The sequence below is a fragment of the Harpegnathos saltator genome, unplaced genomic scaffold (assembly GCF_003227715.2).
Source record: "Harpegnathos saltator strain DR-91 unplaced genomic scaffold, Hsal_v8.6 scaffold826, whole genome shotgun sequence".
Classification (NCBI taxonomy): Eukaryota; Metazoa; Arthropoda; class Insecta; order Hymenoptera; family Formicidae; genus Harpegnathos; species Harpegnathos saltator.
The window spans coordinates 148,848-162,353 of record NW_020230678.1 but is presented as its reverse complement, the minus strand read 5'-3'; the positions used below and the strand labels follow the sequence as shown (position 1 = coordinate 162,353).

At 36.2% G+C, this 13,506-nt stretch overlaps 2 protein-coding genes across 2 annotated transcripts in view; both read left to right on the top strand.

The window, feature by feature from the left end:
• Nucleotides 1–13,506, top strand: part of LOC112590469 (histone-lysine N-methyltransferase SETMAR-like) — an 88,880-nt gene that overhangs the window by 21,245 nt on the left and 54,129 nt on the right. The gene's annotated exons all lie outside the window — the stretch shown is intronic.
• LOC105191616 (uncharacterized) lies at nt 435–2,248 on the top strand. Its single transcript, XM_025306986.1, has 3 exons — nt 435–977; nt 1,224–1,309; nt 2,187–2,248. The coding sequence occupies exons 1-3, from the start codon at nt 574–576 to the stop codon at nt 2,204–2,206; spliced, it is 510 nt and encodes a 169-aa protein (XP_025162771.1). The 5' UTR covers nt 435–573; the 3' UTR covers nt 2,207–2,248.

Below are 13,506 nucleotides of genomic sequence, written 5' to 3'. Positions count from 1 at the left end.
TTCCATAAAGTTTTCATTTAGAGACTATCACATATGTCGCTGCATAAAAAAATCATTATATAGGGGACGCGACATTGTGAGTTTCGTATTATAATAATTGCATAGCTGTTGCGCTCGAGGGGGAAGCTAGGCTAACAATGTTGCTACCAGAGAATCACACCATATGGCTATAGATAATACATGGCTTAACAGAGTTTTGCGAAATCATGTTTCAAGATGTTGTTGACGAAGAAATAACTGCAGACGAATCGGTACGTATGTAGCATATGACAGAATTCGATATTATTTTTTCATTGGATATACTACATACTTTTTATTACGAATTTTGCCTATATTATTACACATGCACCTATATATTCTTTGTATTTTATATTATATGTACATAGAATTTGAAATAAATTTATACAATTGAGATATCATGATAATCGTAACAATTAACAATTATTCATCAATACTATATGTATTTTATGAAAAAAATTATTAGCTTTTGTGAATGGTAATATTGATAACGGAGAAAGAGAATACATGTTAAATACGTAGTCATACAAATTGCACGAGGCAAGGAAAATAATCATGAAATTAAAAAGGAGAGAAATGGAATTAAAAACTCAAAAGACACAAGTGTTGCGACTTACATTAAAAATTCTTATGATCGTTGGTTGCTGGTCGCCAGATTCTCGAACGTCGTTTCATAAACGCACCATATATAACGCGTATACGGTTTTCGTGATTTTACTGTTATACACATTCATGTTATCTCAATTGATGGACATCATTTTAAACGTCAATAATCCCGACGAGTTCGCAGATACCTTTTACATCATGCTCGCTATAGTCATTTCCTGTTGTAAAATGACCGGACTCTTGATTAATCGCAAGAACATAGAAACGTTTACCGATATACTTTCTGAGAAACCGTTCATCCCTCTGGAAACCGACGAGATGCAGATTAGATGCAAATACGACCGAACGATACAGTAAGCACTCGTAAACTCTCTAAATTTTTTAAAGTAAACTCACACTGAAAAATTCATTTTTCTAACAAGTGAAAATTTACTTGAAGAAAGCATACTTCATCTAAAATATAAATAGATACAAAGATAAAATATTATATACTCATGTACAAAATTTTCTTCTAAAATAATACGGATATTTTAATACTTGATATTTTTCTGATAATAGTAGATAAAATGTCTATAACAAACTGCGCACTTATTTTGCAGAAACAGTACTTTGTATTACACGATCCTGGTCGAGATGACGTGCGCTTGTATCGCAGTGACGTCGTTATTTACAGATTTCCGGAAAGGTAACTTAACATACAGGGAATGGACACCATATAATTACTCGTCCAGGATCGTATTTTGCACGATATATGCTTGTCAATTAGTAAGTTCGACGTTAGGTTCTATGGTGAACGTAGCCTGCGACAGTCTAATATGTGGCTTATTGTTACACGTTTGCTGCCAACTTGAAATACTAGAATGTCGCCTGAAAAAAATTTCGCTCGGACGTAGCAGTTTTCGTGAATGTGTACGTCAGCACGATCATATTTAATCATATTTAAGTTAGTTTTTTCAAGTAATTACGCAAATCGTAAGTCGAGAAAGAAAAAGAGGGAAAGAGAGAGAGAGAAGGGGGAGGAGGGAAGAAATGAAATCTCTCTTTGCAATGACAATAATTTTTCATAGTTTTAATCTGTCATTAACGATAGTCTTAAGATGTTCCTTGTACGTAGGTTTGCGCTTTTAATGAACAAAAAATTCAAAGTAATCATTGCCATACAATTCATTGTGAGCACTTTAGTAGTATGTTCTAATTTATATCAATTGGCAAAGATCACGTTGAATGTGCAGTCATTTCCATTGATATTATACACATGCTCTATGCTGACGCAAATTCTCATCTACTGCTGGTACGGAAACGAAGTTAAACTAAAAGTGAGAATCACGCGCGTATTTCTCTGGTACTAAAAATATATTGAAGCATATTGTATATTGAAATATATTAAAATATATTGAAACAAAATCAGTTGCGTACTTTTCATGCACAAAATACCAAATTTCGAATCCATTCTCTTAATACAACATATATTTTATTAATGCTTATCAGTTAATTGCATTGTTACTGAATAAAAATAATTTTGTTTAAAAAATATTTCTCAACTTATGTTTCTTTTGATTTAGAGCGTTCAACTGTCACCTAAGATCTTCGAAATGGGATGGTTGTCGTTGGATAAAAATATAAAAGAGGGCATGTTAATAGCGATGAATCGTTCACTAGTGCCGATCGAATTTTCCAGCGCATATATTCTCACAATGAATCTCGACTCTTTCATGAACGTTAGTATGACATGTTTGCTGCTTCAGTCTAATAGCGGTCAGTTATAATATAATAGCGGTTTTTATGTCATGGTGTACTGCTTATTATTCTATTTTGCATACGGAAAAACTGATAGCAAACACACACGCAGTATTAGAATTACCTATTATTATGATCTTAAAATAATGTTAAAATGGTCGGACATTCTTGTTGCAGTTGCTCAAGACATCATACTCAGCTTATAATATATTGCAGCAAATGCAAGAAATGTAATTTAAGTGAAATATAACGCATAAGTTAGGTAGTTACAATGTATTCCAGATTGTGGTTGCCGATAAAAATTTTCTATTGTAAGTTGTACCTGTAACACATTGTATTAGAGAGAGTGTATTGTTGTGGACTCCGGCCAATTAAAAATTTTTTTTTCCTCGAACTTCTATTCTTTTAATATAATAATGGACATAAGACACAGACACATCTGGCGAACAGCCGCCCCAAATCAAAGGCGATTCGGAAAAATTTAATAACAGGAAGCAGTGCCCTGTTGTGAAAATCTTATATCTGGGAATGTTCACCAATATGTCCGTCGCTCTATTTATAAAATGTGAAACTCTGTGCTAACAAATCTCCAATAAAACAAAGCAACTCGAAACATTCCTACTCTAAAAACCTTGAAACCTACATCCTTCTAGTCTGAATACATATGTACCCTACCAGTCAAATAATTAAAGTATGACCTGCCACCATCTCTTCACCGGGCATCATAAAATTTTATCTCAACCTATGCTTTACGACATCCTGACTTCCCCAGCTGACCAAAACATATGGTTCCCATTTGTACGTATCTCCCTATCTTTTAAAAAATCTTCTTGCGCATACCCCACAAGAATCTACCACCACCACACTTTTCATATCTAACTCATTCGGCCAATTATAACCAATCCGCCCAAAACTATGAGACATCTACGCTCCACCCCTTATTCCATCTACACTCAAACGCAAAAAACCCGGTACACTAAAAATTTGGGAAAAAATTACAAAATTTCAAATGATCATAACTTGGTAAATAATGAAGATACAAATATGCGCAGAAATGCAAAATGAAGCTTGAAACGTCCTCTTTAAGAATATCTGAATGGCAATTATGCTCGGCCATTTTTTTCAAAATGGCGGATGATAAAGTGAGAGGATGCAAAATTGATAATCAAAGGTCCGTGTTTGCGATGGTGCATGGTGTGCATCAGGTATCGCAGCGTAATGGGACCAAATGCACATGAAAGTATAGAGTGTTATCTTTAAAATGCTACTTTACCGAGCTCGATGTGATCATTTTTCACTGAGTTGTTCCAAATTTTGCTAAAAATGCGGTTTTCTTGTTAAATTTGCATAATTCAGTGAATAAGTATCGCATCAAGCTCTATAACGAAGTATTTTAAAGAAAACATTCTATACTTTTAGGTACTTTTCGTCCCATTGAGCTGCGACACTTACTTTGCTCCATGCGCCGTCGCACGCTCGAACCTTTTTTTAGCAACTTTTCATGTTCTCCTTTTTATCACCCGCCATTTTGAAAAAATATCGTTGCGCACAATTTCGATAGATCTTTCGCAAAGTACGGTTTCAAAGCTTTCAAACCGTTTTTGAAATTTGCTGCTAGGATATTTAGGTGTCGAGATATTCAATTTCGAATTTGCAACAAATGTCGATTCAGCGAGGCTTAAGGTGCTAAGAGGCTCTGCGGTTCGTTTGGCTCTTTCATAATTTCAATAGCTGTGTTCATGTTTCTCTATATAATAATTTATATAACCTGCACAATATATTCAATGATTTGCATTTATTATTTTGAAAGCCAGGGAAATGAAAGTAAAATTCAATTTAGGTTCTTCATTTTGCGTAATCGATATTACGTAATAAAGATGAATTGCGTTTTAAGATACCGCTGTCATTAGCTCAAATTATGGTTGTAAGTCTTCCCAATATAAACCGCATGGAGTCTTACTGGTAGGAAAAGTCCCATTGTATGTAGTGTGTGTGTGTGTGTTTGTATACCACAAGGATAAGGACTCCGTGGTTCGTCAGCTCCACAGTATTTCAAGATTTCACACCCTCCTTGTGGTGTGTTGTGTGTGTGTGTGTGTGTGTGTGTGTGTGTGGTGTTACAGCAGAGATAAGGACCCCGCAGTTCGTCACTCCTGCAGTAATTAATGACTCCAAACCCTCTCTGCTGTGTGTGTGGTGTGTGTGTACTAATAATGGGTATGACTGCCTCGTGCGCGTATTACCTCATTCATACGATCAGGCATACTCCTTATTAGTCTTTTAATTTCATCCTGCGTAATTGTATTCCATTCGTTTTCGAGAATTATTCGCAGTTCCCGCAGTGACTGAGGAGCAGGTACGTGATTTCGTACTTTCCTGCCGAGGTTGTCCCATAAGTGTTCGATTGGATTTAAATCTGGACTATTTGCTGGCCAATCGAGTCGATTTATGCCAACTTCATCGAAGAAATCAAGCACTCTTCTCGCAGTGTGTGGTCGAGCATTGTCTTGCATAAACAAGAAGTTCTCTCCGATGAAGGGTGCGTACGGAACAACATACGAAATGAGTATGTCTTCCACGTATACATCTGCGTTCATATTCTTGTCAAAAAGGTGCAGATCTGTATGAGCATTAGCTGAAATTCCTGCCCAAATCATTACAGAGCCTCCATTGTAGCTATGCCTCTCACTTACCGTACAATCTGCAAATCGTTCTCCACCGCGACGATAAACTCGTTCTCGTCCATCTGGAGAATAGACACAAAAACGAGATTCATCGCTAAAGAGTACTTTGCTCCAGTCTGCGTAAGTCCAGTCTCTATGCTCAACTGCAAAATTGAGTCGAGCTACGCGATGGTGACATTTAAGCAAAGGTACAGCTGCTGGCCTGCGCGAAAGCAGATTTTGTTCCTTTAATCTTCTCCGAACGGTGTTAACGGATACATTAATGTTGCGGACATCCCTTAAATTGTTTCTAATTTGAACAGATGTTCGATGTCTGTCTCTTAACGAATTTGAAACAATAAATCAGTCATCATTGTGATTGGTACATCGAGGACGTCCCGAACCAGGCCTTCAATGGAAAGAATTGGTTTGTAAGTACCTGGCATAAGCACGTTGCACAGTTGATACTGAGGAATCAAGTGCCTGAGCAACGTACCTTCGACTTCTGCCATCTTCAATTAAAGCAATAACTTGAGCAGCCTTTTCAGGATTTATCGTCGCCATAATCGACGCAATAATTTCGATGCGAAACAATCAATTATGGTTTAAATTGATGAAGTTGCACGAAGCAACGCGCCTCGAAAGGAAAAGATCACGGAAAAAGAAAAGTCGCACGAGGCAGCGCTTATCGGAGTGAAAACGTTCGGAAAAGGAAAATTGTTTGTCTTTGTTTATTGTCTTGGCACATACATTTAAGAAAAATCCAGTCAAGCCAGGCGTTAAAGCCCGGCGCACCGACAGAATCTCAGTCAAGCCAGAACGTAAGCCCGGCGTACTGACAAGCTCGCGAAGTCCAGCGTACAAGAGATAGTGCCACTATCGGCGGTGGACCGTACGAAGGCCAAAAGCTGTACGAAGGCAATCTCTGATCGTCTCCGCGGGCACTCTTATATGCCCTGGGCAGCTCGAACTCGCGTGCGAGCCGAGGGGCTCGCGCGCGCGACAACCCAGATCGCCGCGTCGCGGCGGCTCCGTGGACTAGGAGCGCCAGGGAATTTCGACGTTCAGGTGGCGTCCAGCGACTCGGCATCCCGCGCGCCGGGTCACCGCGAACTCAGGCGCGATCCTGAACAGCATATTCAAGCTGTGTACCATAATGGCCAATCGTACGGAGAAGGTAGAGAGCTAGGGACAGCTTCGCGAACTAAAGTGTATACCACAGTGATCATGCGTAACTGAAGGGTAAAGAACGATAACTTTTGATAAAAATTAAATTTCCAATTCGCAAAATTGTGTAAATTATTGTATAGAGAAACATGAACACAGCTATTGAAATTATGAAAGAGCCAAACAAACCGCAGAGCCTCTTAGCCCCTTAAGCCTCGCTGAATCGACATTTGTTGCAAATTCGAAATTGAATATCTCGACACCTAAATATCCTAGCAGCAAATTTCAAAAACGGTTTGAAAGCTTTGAAACCGTAAGATTTTCGAAAGATCTATCGAAATTGTGCGCAACGATATTTTTTCAAAATGGCGGGTGATAAAAAGGGGAACATGAAAAGTTGCTAAAAAAGGTTCGAGCGTGCGACGGCGCATGGAGCAAAGTAAGTGTCGCAGCTCAATGGGACGAAAAGTACCTAAAAGTATAGAATGTTTTCTTTAAAATACTTCGTTATAGAGCTTGATGCGATACTTATTCACTGAATTATGCAAATTTAACAAGAAAACCGCATTTTTAGCAAAATTTGGAACATCTCAGTGAAAAATGATCACATCGAGCTCGGTAAAGTAGCATTTTAAAGATAACACTCTATACTTTCATGTGCATTTGGTCCCATTACGCTGCGATACCTGATGCACACCATGCACCATCGCAAACACGGACCTTTGTTTATCAATTTTGCATCCTCTCACTTTATCATCCGCCATTTTGAAAAAAATGGCCGAGCATAATTGCCATTCAGATATTCTTAAAGAGGACGTTTCAAGCTTCATTTTGCATTTCTGCGCATATTTGTATCTTCATTATTTACCAAGTTATGATCATTTGAAATTTTGTAATTTTTTCCCAAATTTTTAGTGTACCGGGTTTTTTGCGTTTGAGTGTATATTCATGTCTTCAAGAACTAATCGTCTCCTCCCACCAGATCTCCTCAACCTTACCCTTAATTTCTAATGGCTAAGATTTTTCCCACTAAGTTCAACCAGGACCAATAATTAAAAAATCTAATCAGATCTTCGACATCATTGGGCTTCCCTTAGGATTCCACCTCGTCTCCAAAGCCCATTTCTTTCTCTGGTAGGTTCATCCTGGTGGTTCCTGCCTCCGATCATCCGTATAAAAACCGCGACATTTTGTCTCCGGACACACTTTTTCCCTACGTTTTTCCGGCAGTTTTCATCAGTGGGTTTTTACGCTTCTTTTGGAGTTTTTTTGACGTTTTATCATGCATTTCGTTTGCACATCTTTCGCAGTTTTCAATAATTATCAACGAGTACATTGTTGTGTGTAACGTATTAATGCGAGTATTGGACAGATCCTGAGAGGCATACCCACGCAAGCTAGCAGCACCTGTTCTCTTTTCCTGTACAAGTCATCTTGAACCAGCAGTAAGATTTATTTTTTTTATTCCCTACCTTTGTACCCTCATTTTATTAATTCCACTCGTTATTATTGAAATCCGTTTTCAGTGAGTCATTATTATCATACCACTATCACCATTTAATGAGTTCTCCACTCGTTCGAGTCAATTTTTGAAACAAGATATCCCGAAGCGTTAGAATCTAATGCTCAATATCTCCGAGCAATTATCAATATTTCATTAGAAATTAATTATAACCCAGATCCGTCGTCCCTATTTATACCTCCCCCCCTATATCCTCCCGCAACGTTTGTCCCCTGGTTGTTCTTCATTCCCCCTCTCCAACACGTTCGTTCACCCCTTCGACCCCCACGATATTATATTCTTCAGTCTCACTCTTTCAACTGTCCACTCCCTTTAATTCGCCAAACCGCTCTTGTTCCCCCTCACCCAACTAATTTTTCTATATTCATCTTCCCTTCCTTTCCTTTCTTTCTCCTGTCCCTTACACACACACACACACACACACACACTCACTTATACACATCCCTCCTACCCCTCACACACATTCAATATAAACGAACATCATTATTCTGTTAAAACCCGTACGTGTAAATCGTAACCTTTTTAATTGCGCCGTTGTAGACTTCTGTATTCATATTACCCTAATTTTAATAAATTTATTAATAATTTATTTCCTACAATTAATTTTGAAATCACCTCTCTAGCCCACTTCCCTCAAATATCGCTCACAGTCTTTTCCCAGGTAAAAGGATTCGTTTCTTTGACCTAAATAAAGGACCACCGACGTACATCCGCGCCAGATAAAGGGGTCATTCCGATCTTTGATCTGGATCGCAGATCTCCGAGTACGTCGGAACTTGCAAATGCAAGTGTCCAGTTACGTTCCTCCTCCAGGACGTAACAGTATATATATATATATATATATATATATATAACGATTAATTGATTAACTTTCCTTCTTTTTTCCTTTTCTCCTTACACTATAATTACAATCTGCTATAAATTTTTTGGTGCACTTATTGTTTTATTATTTGGTGCACGTATTAAGATTTCATTGCGATACACCGTAATTCTATTCATCTATCAACGAAGCCAAGCTATTTCATCTACAGGCTTTTTTGCCGTTTAGTTCGTCTGAACATAAAGTTGTATTCATCGTGTCGCATAAAATTTACATTTTAAGAGCGCAGCTGCATAAGATATGGTTTCATACTACGTATTATAACGTAACTGTGTTATTATCCATCGCGGACGATATTGATTCTAAGTTCGATATTACTGTAATTATGTAACTACCGAAAGAAGGAACGTAAACGAATAGTACAAACATAAAGTCACGTCGACTATAGACGTTTCTTGGAGTTGCCAGTAGAATTTTTGATTATTGATATTTTGAAATTGTTGATTATCTGGATTTTGTATTCAACATGAGTAAGTTATTTCATACTATATATATTTTTTTTGATCAGAGAATGGGAAAGTTTTTAAAAATAATTCATTTAATGTTATCATCTCTCTAGAAATAACAAGTCGTTACAATTTGCTCCCTATTTTATTAATTTTTCAAAAAAAGTAATTGCTCTTATAGCATTTGTATATGATACCATGATATGATATATATATTATGTTGTGAATATACAGGGTGAGCAAAAAGGTGAAAACCCTTAAAAATCTCAAAAGATATAGGTTTTACAGAAAAGTGTTTCAGACAAAAGTTATAAAGCTTAAAACGGTATATTTACTGATCTTATCTGTTTGACTTTGAGTGATGTTGCCAAGGTCAGGTCAAGGTCAACTTATTTTTCTTTAACAGAAACTCCCATTTTTATTATATCACCTTTTTCTACCAATTAATTTTAATAACTTTTGTCTAAAACATTTTTTTATTTGTCTAATATATTTTGAGATATTTAAGGAAAACTCAGAAATGTTTTCAATATTTAACTTACGATATCTCGCCAACTATTTGTCAGAAGAAAAAATGCTATTAGACTTTTTTACTCTATTTGGTCTCAGGAATATATTGTTACAATAGCACCCTGACTTTTGTTTATATGATGATTTTGAAATTTCCAAAAGTCAATAAGTTAACAAGTTAGAGAACTATTGTAATAATATGTTCTTGAGACGAAATAGAGAAAAAAATCTAATACTGTTTTTTCTTCCGACAAATAATGAGATATCGTAAGTTAAGTATTGAAAAAGTCATCAAGTTTTCCTTAAATATTTCAAAACATATTAGGTAAATAAAAAATGTTTTAAACAAAAGTTGTTCAAATTAATTGGTAGAAAAGGATGATATAATAAAAATGGGGATTTCTATTTAAAAAAAAAATAAGTTGACCTTGACCTGACTTTGACAACGCTACTCAAGGTCACACTGATACGATCAATAAATACATCGTTTTGAGCCTTATAACTTTTGTCTGAAACACTTTTCTGTAATTCATATCTTTCGAGATATTTAAGGGTTTCCATCTCTTTTTTCACCTTGTATGTCATTAACCGAATAATTTATACATATATCTATACAGAGTGTCCCATTTTAATGCCCCACCCCAAGAAACTCTTTAGTATTGAAGTTTCAAGAAAAATGGTCTGAATAAAATATTACGTCCTGGAGGAGGAACGCAACTTGACGCTTGCTTTCACAAGCTCCGACGTACTCGCAAGTCTGCGGTGCAGATCAAGGATCGGAATGACCCCTTTATCTGGCGCGGACGTATGTCGGTGATCCTTTATTTAGGTCAAGGAACTGAATCCTTTTACCTGGGATAGGACCATGAGCGACAGTTGAGGGAAGGGAGAATGTTTTGTTGCGAATAATTAGTTGGAAAACGTGATTGGCTTACAATTACAAATAACTTGTTTTATTGATGATTAAGCAGAAGTTCACAATGAAAGAAAATTTTATAAATGTATACGTATACATATACGTATAAACAATCGCGGTCTGAGCAAAATTCCGTGTTCGTTATGTCCGACTGTGATCGAAAAAATTGGACCACTGGCACCTGATTTAACAATTAAGGAAGAATGCCAAGGGACTAGAAAAAGGGAAGCAAAGGAAAAGAAAAGAAAAGAGAGAGAAGAAAAGAAGAAAATGAAAAGACAGGGGTCACTCTGGTAAAAGAAAATATAAATAACTTACTGCTGGTTCTACGATCTTAGTCGACAATGAAAAGTGTAATTGCTGCGTGTCTGTGAGGATGGACCCAAGTTTGCGCCAAGAATAGGAAGCTGGTCTCCACTGGACTGCTCACCATGGTCCAAAAATGCACCAGGTCGTTGCACGGAATAATTAACAACTGGCGAAACTCTGATCTGTCTAAGCCACTAGTAGGCTTGGTTATTAAGAGAAGGGGTGTTGAAGAGAAGACTTTATCCTGGCTGCGGGTCGGTCAAGAGGAGAAGTAGAAGTGTCATAGTCTTTTCATTTTATTAAAAACGTCACCTCGGTCGAGAGGGTGGGATTTTGGAAGTTGCGTCAGACTCCAAAGTTTATGTCCAAATATGGGTATAGGATTTTGTTGCAAAACTTTTCGGAAGTGGGGTTTTAGGGAGGCCTGAGATAAATATGGTAAAAGATCGGGTATCTATGACAGTAAAAGACTTTAAGGTTCCGCTAGGGTTAGTCAGAGATTGCGCGCAATAAAAATTTATGAATAACGTGGGAAACGCATGAGCTTCCGAAGATCAAAGGTTAGTAATATCATATAACAGCATGAAAGATTGTCTGGTCGGTCCGTCTTCAAAGAAAATTATTGCTCCGAATAGGAAGTTATTCAAGGTTATTTGGAGAGGAGATATATGGCTAAAATAACTCAGCGGATCTTTTCTGACGGAAATAGAGGAACTCTGGTGATTAAAACAGAGAGGAAAAAAGAGAAATCTGTGTGTGTGACGTCACTGTTCTCGGAGGGTCGAGGAATATGAGCATTTGGTCGTATAATATAAAATCCAATCCGCCCTACTTGACAACGAATTCAGAGTACGCGGAGTCCGCAGGACGTAACAAAAAGTTGTAGGGATTTAAGTGAGCTACCTTATGATGACCTGACTTTGACCTTGACCTCTATTTTCAAGGTCATTTGAAGGTCAACTTGCGTTTTTTAAATAGGAACCCTTATTTTTTATTACACTGTATTTTTCTATCAATCAATTTGAACAACTTTTGTTTAAAAGATTTTTACATTTGTTTAATATTTTTGAGATATTTGAGGAAAACTTGATAACTTTTTCAATATTTAACGTACTATATCTTGCTATTTGTCGGAAGAAAAAGTGATACTAGACTTTCTTACTTTATTTAATCTCAAGAATATATTGCAACAATAGTGCCCTTTTTTGTTAATTCTTGTTAATTTTGTGATTTTGAAATTTACAAAAGTCAGTAAGTTAACAAAAGTCAGGGCCCTATTGTAACAATATATTCTTGAGACTAAATAAAGCAAGAAAGTCTAGTACCACTTTTCCTTCCGATAAATAATTGGCGAGATATCGTAAGTTAAATATTGAAAAAGTTATCAAGTTTTCCTCAAATATCTCAACAAATATTAGACAAATAAAAAATGTTTTAGACAAAAGTTATTCAAATTAACTAGTAAAAAAGACAGTGTAATAAAAAATAAGGGTTCCCATTTATAAAACGCAAGTTGACTTTCAAATGACCTTGGAATAGAGGTCAAGGTCAAAGTCAAGGTCATCATAAGGTAGCTCACTTAAAACCCTACAACTTTTATTTAAATCATTTTCCTTGAAACTTCAATACTGAAGAGTTATTTGGGGTGGGACATTAAAATGGGACACCCTGTATAATGCAAATAATTTAAAAGTAAGTTTTTGTCAGTAAATGTAAGAATAATAAATATAGGATTGTATTGAAGCTCAATGTGGTTGAATAAAATCACGTTAAAGAAACTATACATCGCGTATAAATAAGGAAAAAGACATATGATACCATAAATATTTTGTTTGACATTAGAACAGGAAGACAAAACAATGCATGTTATGCAACATCAGCTTATATGTCTTACGGTTGCGGGGTGCTGGCCACCAAGTTCTACGTTATGGAAACGTATATTATACAATACGTATACGATTATTATAATGCTGCTACTATTCACCTTTATGGTGGCCCAATTAATGGACATTATCCTCAACGTCGACAATCCTGACGATTTTACAAATATTTTTTACGTCATGTTAGCCATGGTTATCGCTTGCTGCAAAATGCTTGGCCTATTATTAAGTCGCAAAAATATTGAGATGTCCATGAATACGTTAACTGAGAAGCCATTCAGACCTCTAGAACCTGATGAAATTGAGATCTGGCAGAAATTCAATAATTTAATACAGTAAGTATTACGAAACACTCTGATAGGGCAAACATTTGCTGTATGTTCACGAATATATAGTCACAGACCATCCGTACCACTTGATTTTTTTGTAAATGCGACATTTTAGGGGAAAATGTTTTAGAGAAAAGTTATATGGTTTCAAAGGGGACATAAAAGAATATACATATTATTTTGTTTATAAGTGGCATCACTTTCGAAATATTCGTTGATTATTACTTTTCTTAAATGGAAATCCCAATTTTTTATTACACCATCCTTTTCTATCAATTAATCTGAACAACTTTTGTCTTAAACATTTTTTTTTGTGCCCTATATTTTTTTAAGTATTTAAGAAAAACTTGGTAACTTTTTCAATATTTAACTTACGATATCTCATTAATTATTTGTCGGAAGAACAAGTGATATTAGACTTTTTTATTCTACTTGGTCTCAAGAATATATTGTTACAATAGCGTCCTGACTTTTGTTAATTTGATGACTTTGAAATTTCCAAAAGCTGATAAGCTGACAAAAG